This window comes from Lucilia cuprina, chromosome 3 (assembly GCF_022045245.1).
Source record: "Lucilia cuprina isolate Lc7/37 chromosome 3, ASM2204524v1, whole genome shotgun sequence".
NCBI classification, from domain to species: domain Eukaryota; kingdom Metazoa; phylum Arthropoda; class Insecta; order Diptera; family Calliphoridae; genus Lucilia; species Lucilia cuprina.
Genome location: NC_060951.1, coordinates 20,902,199 through 20,915,020, shown reverse-complemented (window position 1 = coordinate 20,915,020; position 12,822 = coordinate 20,902,199). Strand labels below are relative to the sequence as shown.

Genomic DNA, 12,822 nt, shown 5'->3' with positions numbered 1-12,822 from the left:
TCAGACTCTACATACCTAATTTCATATTTCTAGGTTCAATATTAGGTAATTCCAAAATAAATCGACCAAAAAACGCTGTTTTCATTAAAACTACATGAAGTCCTTCAGAATGGGATCTTAATGGGTTTAGAAGTTATAGGGGTTTTATTTAGCTTCATTTACAATTTCCATAGGAAATGAGTGCTTTTTACTTATTTTAACACATTTATAGTCAATTAAACAAGTAGGAAAGTATAGTCGGTCATGACCGACCATATAATACCCTACACCATGAGTATATTTTTAAAATTTTTATTTTTTATAAAGAAACTTTTATGTTGAATATTAGCATAATTCCAAAATATTTAAGCAATTTATTGATAAAAAAACTATGTGCCAATTTTTAGAAAGATAGTAGAATATTTAAAGTAATTATGGCATAAAAAGTTCAAATCGGGAGATACGGTTGTATGGGGGCTAGGTGAAATAATGGACCTATTTCAACCATTTTCAATAGGCTTCGTCCTTATTCCAAAAAACATGCTTGGTCCAAATTTCATCAAATTATCTTGAAAATTGCGGCCTGTACCTTGCGCACAAGGTTTACATGGACAGCCAGCCGGACAGACGGACATGTCTTAATTGACTCAAAAAATGATTCTGAATCGATCGGTATACTTAAAGGTGGGTATTTGACCAATACTTTTGTATGTTACAAACATCAGCACAAACTTATAACACCCTCCCCACTATAGTGGTGTAGGGTATAATTAAGGTTTTAATGACGAATGAAGTAAAAATTACCACAGACCCTCAACTTAGTGACATAAATATGATGGTAAAAAATATCTAAAATCATGCCTTATATATTTGCAATATTAGAGGTCATAAGTCAAAATAATGAATTTTTTTGATATATCTCCCTTTTAGTACATCCTACGGATTATGGAGTCATTACAAAATTTGCAGAAAATCCAATTTACGGTATTTTGGTTTCAGATAACTTTTTTCGTATTATCAGCAGTTTTGGAGTTATAGCCATTTTTTGTTCATTAGAGATATGTTTTTCTAACCTCAATATATTTTGTACTACAAACGTCATTGTGATAATTTCATGTATTTTGTTTCTTGCAATTTCTGTCTGAGCATGAAAAAAACTAACTTTTTGATGAAATTTTCAAAGATTGTCTCGGATTTTTGCTCATATCTCCGTATTTATAGACCGCTTTTGCTGATTTTAAAGCATGTCTAACAGAATTATTAATCAACCTCGCTACCTATAAGGATCCAGAATATGTATATACTTTATGGGGTCGGAAAATTGTATTATAGAAATTACAAACGGAATGACAAACTTATATACACCCTTCTCAGTTGGTTGAGGTTAAACCCAAATTCGCGGGAAGAGTAAGTGGCGGTTAAAAGACTGATGTAATATAAAGTCATTATTTCGGGATAAGTTCGGTTCTGTTGCCGAAACAACAGATACCCCACAAAGGAGTGGCTGTGGTACTAAGCGTTGGAAATGAGTTGGTATTTATTGTATAAAGTACGGAATGAATGTGGGGTACGGCGGGACTCACCCACCCGTCTACCTTTTATAAATGTGTCGTATGAATGAGATGTGTGCTGTAGGGTTCTATAAATCGACTTTCGAATAATCGAACAATCGACTTTTTGTCGAAAAAAGTCGAAAAGTCGAAGTCGACTATTTTGTTCCAAAAAAGTCGATTACTCGACCATCGTCTATGAAAAAAGTCGAAAAGTCGACTTTGTAAATAAAAGTCGAAAAGTCGGAAAGCCGAAAGAGTCGAAAAGTCGGAAATAGTCGAAAATAGTCGAAAAGTCGGAAAAAGTCGAAAAAAGTCGAAAAAGGTCGAAAAGTCGTAAAAAGTCGGAAAAAGTCGAAAATAGTCGGAAAAGTCGAAAAAGGTCGAAAAAAGTCGAAAAGTCGGAGAAAGTCGAAAAATCGAAAATAGTCGAAAAGTCGAAAAAAGTCTAGAAGTAGAAAAAAGTCGAAAATAGTCGAAAAAAACTAGAAAAGTCGAAAAAACTAGAAAAGTCGAAAAAACTAGAAATGTCGGAAAATCGAAAATAGTCGAAAAGTCGAAAAATATCGAAAATAGTCGAAAAGTCGGAAGATGTCGGAAAAAAGTCTGAAAAACTCGAAAAATTGCAACAAATAGAAAAAATATAAATAAAAATTTTTATTATTAATAATAATAAGTAATAATAAAAATAATAATATAATATAATATAATGTTATATGGCAACATTATAAATTTACGCTTCTGGCAACTTTATAAATTTTTAACTCTGGTCGGAAAAAGTCGAAAATAGTCGAAAAAAAGTCGGAAAGTCGAAATGTCGAAAAAAGTCGAAAAGTCGGAAAAAGTCGAAAATAGTCGGAAAAAGTCGAAAATAGTCGAAAAAAGTCGAAAAGTCGGAAAAAGTCGAAAAAGTCGAAAAAGGTCGAAAAAAGTCGAAAAGTCGAAAATAGTCGGAAAAGTCGAAAATATTCGAAAAGTCAAAAAAAGTCTAAAAGTCGGAAAAAGTCGAAAAGTCGACATTTAATTAAATGTAAAAAGTCGAAAAGTTGAAAAGTCGACTTTTCATAAAATGCAAAAGTCGAAAAGTCGACTTTTCATAAAATGCAAAAAGTCGAAAAGTCGACTTTTAACTAAATGCAAAAAGTCGAAAAGTCGACTTTTCGTTTCAACTATAGAACCCTAGTGTGCTGGGTAGGATTCTATAGTTGAAACCAAAAGTCGAATTTTAGTCTTTCGTAAATAGTCAACTTTTCGACTATTGGGGTTTTTCGACTTTTGGACTTTTTTCGACTTTCCCACTTTTTTCGACTATTGTCGACTTTTTTACCACTATTTTCGATTTCTATTTTAACTTTTTTCGACTATTTTGACTATTTTTGACTTTTTCAGACTTTTTTTCAACGTTTTCCGGCTTTTCGACTATTTCAGACTTGTCGACGATTTTCCGACTTTTTTCGATTTTCAACTTTTTTCGACTGTTTGACTATTTTTGCCTTTTTTTTTGACTTTTCAACTTTTTCCGACTTTTCGACTATTTTCGACTTTTATTACCAAAGTCGACTTTTCGACTTTTTTCACAGACGATAGTCGAGTTATCGGCTTTTTTGGAACAAAATAGTCGACTTCGACTTTTTTCGACTAAAAGTCGATTTATAGAACCCTAGTGCTAGGTTGTATGATGGTGGATGAAAGGTATCATATACAAATGATACCATTGAATTTTCCTTCCTTGCCCAGATATGTTCAGAATATACTCTGTTCATATCAGAATTACCACAGTGTGTCCCTGTGAGTAAGAACGATCCACCGGTTGCGTCTCTACGTGCTGTTGCCCAATCAACAGAGGCCTTCCAATGGTCAGGGATTAGATAGCTCGAGTACTCCAGCAAAGTACTTGTGCACGGACCAGTCAAAGCCAATATACAAAAATTACCACCTGAGTTCTTCATTGATGAATAAAGGGGCGATGGTAGATCGTTCTCAAGTCTACACAGTGAAAGAAAAAGACAACCGTGAGATAAGGCCGTCAAGGAAGGTGCTCACGTTAAAACACACAGACGAACAGACAGACAAACATGGCTTAATCAACTCCGCTACCTATAAGAATCCAGAATATATATACTTTATTGGGTGGGAATATTATATTATAAAAATTACGAAGGTGAAGTGTATAAAAAAATATTCCGGAATAAAGTTTAAAACCAAATTAAATGCTTTATTTAAAAAGAATTTAATCCACATCAGTGTGACCAATTCTAAAAAATTATTTCAAAATTTTGTAAATTTAGCAATTATGTAATATCTCTAACTTATTAACTTAACTTAAATATTTCTGAATGCAAAAATTACATTAAAACTGTATTAATTACACAAGTAATTACATTAAAACTCTATTAATTACACTAGTTGCTCATGATATAAAACCTACATATATATGTTTTTGGAAGGAAAAGTTTATTTTTTTTAATAAACAAATTTATTTGTTCTTTTTCTCAAAACACTCAAAAATGGTTTTCATTAAATTTAAATTTGTATAATATGGTGGGTCAAAAATATACCCTTTTTTAACCACAGACTAAAACGAGTAAGCGTTATCCAATTTGAACAAAAATTCGTACCAGCACATTTATGAACCTTATAAAGATAAACATAATATCTGTTTGTAAAAATTTTCAAAACTAACAAAATTTTTCTTATATTTACTTTTTTATGTCTTCAGAATCACAAAATTCTCGGGGGAAATTTTAATAACTCAAATTTTTTTTAACCAATTTTGAGTTTTTCCATCTTTTTGGAAAGACAATTTTGTAGATATTACGATTTTGCTATAAAATTGTGCAATAATTAATACTTAAAGCCTCATTTTGTGAAAAAAACTCCATAAAGTGTCGAAAGATTTTAACCAGTGTACACTTAATAAGGTAGCCTCGTCCGCACAGCTGATCATCAGCTTTTACTACTTATCTGTCAAAATTCCTATTTGTTTACATAGAAAAAAAAAATCGCAAAAGGTGTATAAATTTTAAAAAGTGAAGAAAATTATGATTTTAAAGGAGTTTTCTAGGTCAATCGTGATTAAATGTCTTTGTTATCCTTCTCTCTTGATAAAAAAAGAAAATCTTTAGCTCCGGCATACGTTCCAAATCAGTTTCAACTATTTTTAACACGACCAATCACTTTTCACAAAAAACACGTTTAATTCGGAAAATTGGTCTTCCCAATAGATATAGTTATGATTTTCAGACATTCCACGTTTAATTTATATAATATATTAATATTAATAGTTAAAAATTTAAATAATTGCTAAAAACTCATATTTTTATTGTGTTTATTTGTTGCTTTTTCATTCTACACAGTGTACACTTAATAAGGTAGCCTCGTCCGCACAGCTGATCATCAGCTTTTACAATCTTATCTGTCAAAATTCCTGTTTGTTTACATAGAAAAAAAATCGCAAAAGGTGTAAAAATTTTAAAAAGTGAAGAAAATTATGGTTTTAAAGGAGTTTTCTAGGTCAATCGTGATTAAATGTCTTTGTTATCCTTCTCTCTTGATAAAAAAAGGAAATCTTTAGCTCCGGCATACGTTCCAAATCAGTTTCAACTATTTTTAACACGACCAATCACTTTTCACAAAAAACACGTTTAATTCGGAAAATTGGTCTTCCCAATAGATATAATTATGATTTTCAGACATTCCACGTTTAATTAATATAATATATTAATATTAATAGTTAAAAATTTAAATAATTGCTAAAAACTCATATTTTTATTGTGTTTATTTGTTGCTTTTTCATTCTACACACACAGCTTTTTTTGACAGATGGGATTATTCTACAATAACAAATCGCCTGTTGTTTTTGTATTGTTGTATTTGTTGTAGCGACGAGGCTACCTTATTAAGTGTACACTGATTCTACACACACAGCTTTTTTTGACAGATGGGATTATTCTACAATAACAAATCGCCTGTTGTTTTTGTATTGTTGTATTTGTTGTAGCGACGAGGCTACCTTATTAAGTGTACACTGATTTTAACTAAATGTAATGAGTCGAAAAGTCTACTAGAATAAAATTTTTTTATGGTGGAAAATATTAGCACTTTTGCTGTGTCAAACGAAATCTTTTTGGATTAGATGAAATTTTGACAATTGGCAATTGGCACACTCTTATTGATAAACAAATTTTGACAGTTCAGTATATCGACAAAAAAATAGCCTTTGATTTTTGTGGACGTTTGTTGTATAACAACTCCTGTCGTTACATTATTAATTTACTTTGGTGTGATAATCTTGAAAGAAAAACTTGTTGGTGTAACTGCAGAGTTAAGGTGCGATGAAAATCTCGTGTAGATGACATATATTTTCGTTTGAACATTGTTGTTAATAACACAAGTATTACTGTAATATGGCATCTCTTTGTATGAACAACTGTCATTACTAGACCGCCATTTTTATAAATTTTGTAATAGATTACTGTAATAGAGAACTTTAATATTTTTCTTTCAATCGTGTTTTATCATTGATTTGTGAAGGTCGATTTTTCGAGTGGTACAAAGAAGTAATTTAGGGTAAAACACGTTGACGTTTTATTAATCAATAGCTAAAAATATGGATCGTAAGTTATTTATTAAAAGTGCAATAGTAAAATATAAATATTTTAACTTAAAAATATAGGCTACGGTGGTGGACAAGGTGGAGGCGGTGGATACAATAATTTTTCAGTGCCCCCACCCAATTTCCAAATGTCTGATGGTAATAGTGGGCCCTATAGTAAACCGCCACCCTCTTATTCTAAACCGGGAGGTAAATAGTTTAGTCTATTATATTACAGATTTTGTGTAATTAAATGTGTTAATTTGTTTAAAAAAGGTTATGATTCTGGAAGTCGCGGTGGCGGCGGTTCTGGTGGAAGCGGCTGGCAAGACCGTGGTGGCAATAGTGGATATGGGTATGTATCATTACTTTTGTGATTATTTAAAGTGGACAATTGAAAAATATATAAAGAAGTTAAAGGTTTCTTAAATATCATCGAAAGAGTATTTGGTTTATTTACACCTCAAAATATGTTAAGAACAGAGAACGACAAACTTTTTAATGCTTCTCAACTAAAATGTGTGTATGTTGTGCAGCCATTTTGTTAGCATCATAATCTATTACAAATTTGTATATGTCAATCATCGGCCGGTTAATTTTGTTTTGTTTTTTTCACTCAAATATCTACCTTTTTAAGATGTTTTAGCAAATTTTAGTGAAAAGGGTAATCACCCATAATGTTCAATAGTTTAATGCATATTATATCTAAGTAGGACACAAGAATATAATTTTAACAATATTTGGCCAACTGGCCTATATAATAACAATATTTAATATTTTGGTTATTATTGTGTTAGCATTATTAAAACAGCTCGTTAATATGATAAAAACTTATCGTCATCTGAAATGCAAAAGGGCGTAACAACACAAATGTTACAGGAGAGACAAAAAAAAAAACAAAATGAAAACTATTTTTGTGCTATAAAAACGTATTTTTTGCAAGATTTATATCCCAACATTAACACACCGACATTGTATTTTTGGTCTTTCTGACTTGTGGAAATGACTAATTTGTTGTTAGGCCTTTTTTCATATCAATATAATGGGAGTTTTTGACAACAGAATTCTAAAAATATGCGACAACGTTTATTTTGATGCAGTGGACCATATTCAATCCAAAAGTCGATTTTAAATTTTTTGGTTTTTACGCCTTTTTTTATTTCTGGTGACAATATTTATATTAATCTGCATGATTGCAAATATTTATGTGTAATGGTCGATAATGAATCTCGGTTACCACTTCAGTTGCGTTGCCAGTTTCCAAAATGATGTGAATACTAGACGCTTTTTAAGCAATAACTTGGAAACTTTATAAATGTATTTTTTATTCAATAATAATGAGTTTTTGGTTCACCAGAACCATTTTTAGACTGAAATCATTATCCTATTTTGAAGCTTTCAACGCAAATGAAGTTCGGTTGCCATACATAATCGACACATAAATAAATTTTTAACACTGATGAAGATTTTCAGTCCATATTTACTTTCTCGTATTCGTAAAAGGTACTTTGTTTACATTATGTTATTTTGTATTAATACAAAGTTTTATTTAGAAATGTATTGTAGTCTGAAAATCTAAATCATATTCAACCCTATTTTGCATTTCAAATCTTAATTTTCTCCGTTTGGCAACTTTTGCATTCTGCTCAGTCACTAAAAACAAATTACAAAAACAGGTACGATCGGAAAGCAGAATATACACAATCGAAACGCATTGAATTGCTTCTTCTATTTTTTCGAACCCGTTTTTTGTTGGAATAGCAATTTTCGATCGTTGTGTTACTGAATGCTGAAACGTAATTGAAATGCTGAATAGCGGTGGTTATAATGAAATGTATGGAATTAAATTAAAAAAAATTAAATTTGTACAATTTCAAAATTAATTTTAAAATTTATGTTAAAAATAATTTTAAATGCACAAAATCTAAATTCTATAAAAATTTTACAATATAATGACGATTGTTATCAAGACAACGTTGACTAAAGACTGTCATAACGACGCTATAACGCTAATAAGTGCGTTCTGTGCGTGATAATTTTTTTTATCATGATTACAATTTGACGTATAGCATAATAATTATTTGTCTAATATACACCCCTATTCTGAGTTTAATTACGTTTACGCAATTATCGAAAAAAGGTATTCCAACAAAAAACTGAATGGTAAGAAAAAGAGGAAGTAATTCCATTTCGTTTCAATGCTTTAAGATTGTGTGTATTCTGCATTTCGATTGTAATTACGTTTTTGTAAGTTGTTGTTCATGTGGCTGAGAGCGGAGAGTCGAATCGAAATGAAGAATACCAAAGTTACCAAACGGAGAAAATTTCGATTCAAAGTGAAATGCAGAATAGGGGCCATATAGACGCGGCTAATATATGATTGAAAATTGCTCAATAGATTTTGACAAGAAATTTGAATAAAGGCAATGAAATGATATTAATACAAAGTATTGAAATGTAAAACCTCCTTAAAGGACAAATATGTCATTGGGCGATGTATGAATGGATTTTCTACACAAATTTGTTCCTGTGAAAAAAATTAAGAAATACCAATGATGTAATGATTTTCTGAGGAATAATATGTCGTGGTATGAAAGTCTTTTATAATTTTCCTTATTAATATTAACGTAATCGAAATTTATGATAAAGCCACATAGTGTCAATAACACGAAATTACTGTGAAATGCCTATTATGAATTTTATTTTTTTAATTCTTATACAGTTGATGGTGTTTTATAAACATGTAATTTTATATGTAAGTGTTTTATATTATTTCAAGGAAAGAAAACAAGTTGAGAAGCAATATTTTACATAGGGTAAGGATTTTATTATTTTTTTTTTAAATAATTTTGAATGTATAATATATTTTTGATGGTATTTTCAAGTTTTTTTCTAACAAAAGTGTAAATGGTTAAAAAGACAAAGTGTCACAACAGACTGTGTAAAAAGTATATAAAAAGTATTTACTACACAATGGGTAAACGTCCTTCAATCATTAAATTAAAAGTAAATATAGATATGTAACGATTTGTAAATGAATGGTTAAAATTATGAGGTTAAAAAAGAGTCATTGGTGTAAATGTGAACAAAAGAAAATATACCTCTCGTAGTACTACTTGATCGCATACATTTTATAAATATCAACATAAATTGACAAGATTAATGAAAGGATGGTCGACATCACTTCGCTCATCGAATGAAAAAGTAAATTAAACCTAACAAACTTTACAATTATCCACAAATTATTTTACATAATTGATTGAATATTGAATACAAATCGTTAAATGATGCGTTACTATTACAATCCTATTTTAGAAACGGAGGCGGCAACAAGGACAACTATAATAAAGGTAAAAATAAAATGCAAGCAATATAACAAATTGCTATGCAATCTTCTATTAAAGAGTAATGTATAACAATTTGTAATACCATTTTACTATTGTATTTAATTTACTTACAAAATCTTACTACTACATACAACTATTATTGAGACCTGCAAATTCATTTTATAAATTTTACGTACGATTTTCTTATAGCATAAATATAGAATCTTTATACATATAGAATCTTTTTTATCATTAATTTTATGGACTGTTTGTAGAACAACTCATTATGTGAACGAAATTAATTTATACCTTAAGACTAAAATAATATTTAACTGAAATAAGTTAGGACTCTATTTTCTAAATAACTTTTAAGTTGGTATACATACAAAGAAGGTTCAAATATATTGATTAATTTCTTAAAATCTACTGTCCACAAGTAGTAAAGTTTAACATTAAAATAGCACGTGCTTACAACAATAATCAATGTCTCAAAAATTGGGTATAAACTTGTCAAGCGTTTGTATTAATTTGGTTATATCTTTGGAATAGAAGACATACTAAAAATATTTTTTACTACCTTACGACCACAATTTATGTCCACGCTAAAAGGCATTCTGTATAATCAACAATATGTTTAAAATATTTGTATAGTCCTTAGTACAAAAATTATTTCTTTCACAAAGAAAACGTGAAAAACAATATACATACATACATATAAAAGTTTATACTAAAAGGTGTAAATATGAGATGTAATAACAAGGTCATGTTTAAAGATTTCATGTGTTAAGGAGTGAAAAATTTTAAAAATGTAAATGTAAACAAAACAGAAAATACAAAATCTGTATTGAAAGTGATTTAAAAATGCTGAATATGGTTGTCTACAAATATTTGTCAAAAAAGGTTATAATATGGTCATCAAAAACAAAGCAATAATGTAACGTGCATATAATAAAAATCTTGGAGTATACTTTATAAAGGTTCAACACTATAAATACTGGGTTTATTAAAAATATATGAACGAATCAAGTACTAAATTTTTATATTCTATAATAGTTTTTTTTTTTTAATGGTTATACAGCAGTAGTTTATAATTTATTTAACTTTTATTATAATTTAGTTGTGAATGTATTTTTTATAATCAAAATTGTGTACATATAGTAATAGTTCAAAAATTTACAGGCTCAGGAGGCGGTAATTTTGGAGGAGGCGGCGGCGGTGGTGGTGATTTAATTACTCAAGAGGACACTATCTTTGTTTCTGGTATGGACCCAGAGGCTACTGAAATGGATATCGAGACTCATTTCGGTGCAATTGGCATAATTAAGGTATGTATTTAGAATAATTATTTAAATCAAAAGATCGGGCATTTTTGCAAAATTGTACAGACTTATAATCATTTCTGTAATATTGAATTGTTTTTTTTTACACAATTTTTAGAAAGATAAACGCACCTCTAAACCAAAGATTTGGTTATATCGCCATAAGGATACAGGTATCTCGAAAGGTGAAGCTACGGTTACGTACGATGACATAAATGCGGCTCAGTCTGCTATCGCTTGGTTTGATGGCCGTGATTTCAACGGTTGCATAATAAAGGTATCTTTGGCTCAACGTCCAAACAACTGGAGCAAAGGCGCCGGTGGCGTTGGTGGAAGTGGTGGCCGTGGCGGTGGAGGACGCGGCGGACGTGGTGGTGGACCTGGGGGTGATCGTGGTGATCGTCCCCGCTTCGATCGCGGAAGTGGTGGCGATTACGATTCAGGCAGAGGAGATCGTGGCGGTGATGATCGCGGAGGTCGTCCTAGAATGGGAGGAAGCGGTGGAGGTGGTCCAGGCGGTAACAATAATGTCGCTCCACGTGAAGGTGATTGGAAGTGTAGTAGCTGTAATAATACTAACTTTGCTTGGCGCAATGAGTGCAATCGTTGTAAAACACCTAAAAGTGGTGATGAAGGCGGCAGCGGTGGTGGAAGAGGAGGAGGCGGTGGTAACTATGGAGGCGGCGGCGGTGACCGAGGTGGATACAATAGAGACAGCCGAGGCGGTGGTGGCGGTTTCGGTGGAGGAAACAGATTCGGTGGTGGTGGCCGCGGCGGTGGTGGCGATCGCGGAGGACGTCGCGATTACGGTGGCAACAGCAATAATGGCGGTGGTGGTCCCATGCGCAATAATCCTGGCAACCGCTCTCGACCCTATTAATTTTACTAATAGTGAGCACAACCAAATAACCATTTTTCAGTCAGATATACCTAGTTTTTAAAATGAAAAAAAAATGTTTTTCGTCGTTCGTTTTCGAGCCTGTGTCACTCATATTAACGCAAATAAATTTTTACTTTTAAGACTATCTGTAATTTTAAATGTCATTTTAAAATCCCTGAATTTGTGTAAAAATAACTTTTTACGCTGTAAAGAAGAAAAAAGAACATGTATTAAATTAACAACTATTGTATTACATGCTTGATTTATATTTATATACATACATTGTAAATTTCCAAATTTTTATTGGATTGTTGGAATAATAATGAATCCATCAAATCTAAATAGAACACAAAAAAGACTTAATATTGTCTTTATATGATGAATAAATTGTACAATTTATGTAATTTAGTTGAGTAATAAAAAACTTAAACAAAAATAGTTAATTTCCATTTGTATTATTTTGTTTTTGAATTGCAATTAACAAAATTTCTATTTTTAATATCACATCGGACAATATTTAAAAGTACTATTATTCATGTCAAAGATTTTGAATATTTTTATTTGGTAAAATCTATATGCGACCATCGAATATTTTTAAATATTTAGTCATATTTATGCCAACATATATAGACCAGGAAAATAAGGAGTTTTCTGAGGAATTTTAGATATCTTATTAAAAATTGACATCTACTTAACATAGGTCATAAAAGTTCCAGAAAATTTCATGTGCTCTAAGCAAAATTATCCTGATAATATTTTCATTTAATTGACATTTAGAGAACTCCATATGAGTGCAAAACACCATGGAGGATATTTTTATACACATAACAGTCCATTATTTGTTAAATTTCTTAAAATCTTTCATTATTTATATCTTAAATTGCATTCCCGATGGCAATGAACAAAAATAATAGTTTATGCTTTAGTTTTTTTCAAACATATATTCATACAAAATCTAAAATGAAGCGCTTTTTTTGTCGTTTCATATAGACTACACTGTAAAGTAGTACACTATACAACAGTAGAAAGAAGCAAGAAAATTTTACGCTTTGCTGATGTCGGTATTATACGTTTGTGCTGATGTATGTAACACCCAAAAATATTGGTCCTAAACCCACTTTAAAGTATACCAATCGGCTCGGAATCCATCCGTCTGTGTGTAAACCTTGTGCGC

At 30.9% G+C, this 12,822-nt stretch overlaps 1 protein-coding gene across 2 annotated transcripts; it reads left to right on the top strand.

Moving 5' to 3' along the window:
* Positions 1 to 5,989: 5,989 nt before the first annotated feature.
* LOC111683701 (RNA-binding protein cabeza) lies at positions 5,990 to 12,091 on the top strand. 2 transcript variants are annotated; one of them, XM_023445802.2, is made up of 6 exons: positions 5,990 to 6,145; positions 6,205 to 6,333; positions 6,400 to 6,478; positions 9,439 to 9,473; positions 10,629 to 10,774; positions 10,887 to 12,091. In XM_023445802.2, the coding sequence occupies exons 1-6, from the start codon at positions 6,139 to 6,141 to the stop codon at positions 11,646 to 11,648; spliced, it is 1,158 nt and encodes a 385-aa protein (XP_023301570.1). In that variant the 5' UTR covers positions 5,990 to 6,138; the 3' UTR covers positions 11,649 to 12,091. The 2 variants fall into 2 exon arrangements, with proteins under 2 accessions (XP_023301570.1, XP_046801985.1); XM_046946029.1 differs by lacking the exon at positions 9,439 to 9,473.
* Positions 12,092 to 12,822: the final 731 nt, after the last annotated feature.

Excerpts from the sequence above, each read along its gene's own strand:
- LOC111683701 (XM_023445802.2), top strand. Across the intron at positions 6,334-6,399 it reads CTCTTATTCTAAACCGGGAG|GTTATGATTCTGGAAGTCGC; the intron begins GTAAATAGTTTA and ends TGTTTAAAAAAG. Across the intron at positions 10,775-10,886 it reads GTGCAATTGGCATAATTAAG|AAAGATAAACGCACCTCTAA; the intron begins GTATGTATTTAG and ends CACAATTTTTAG.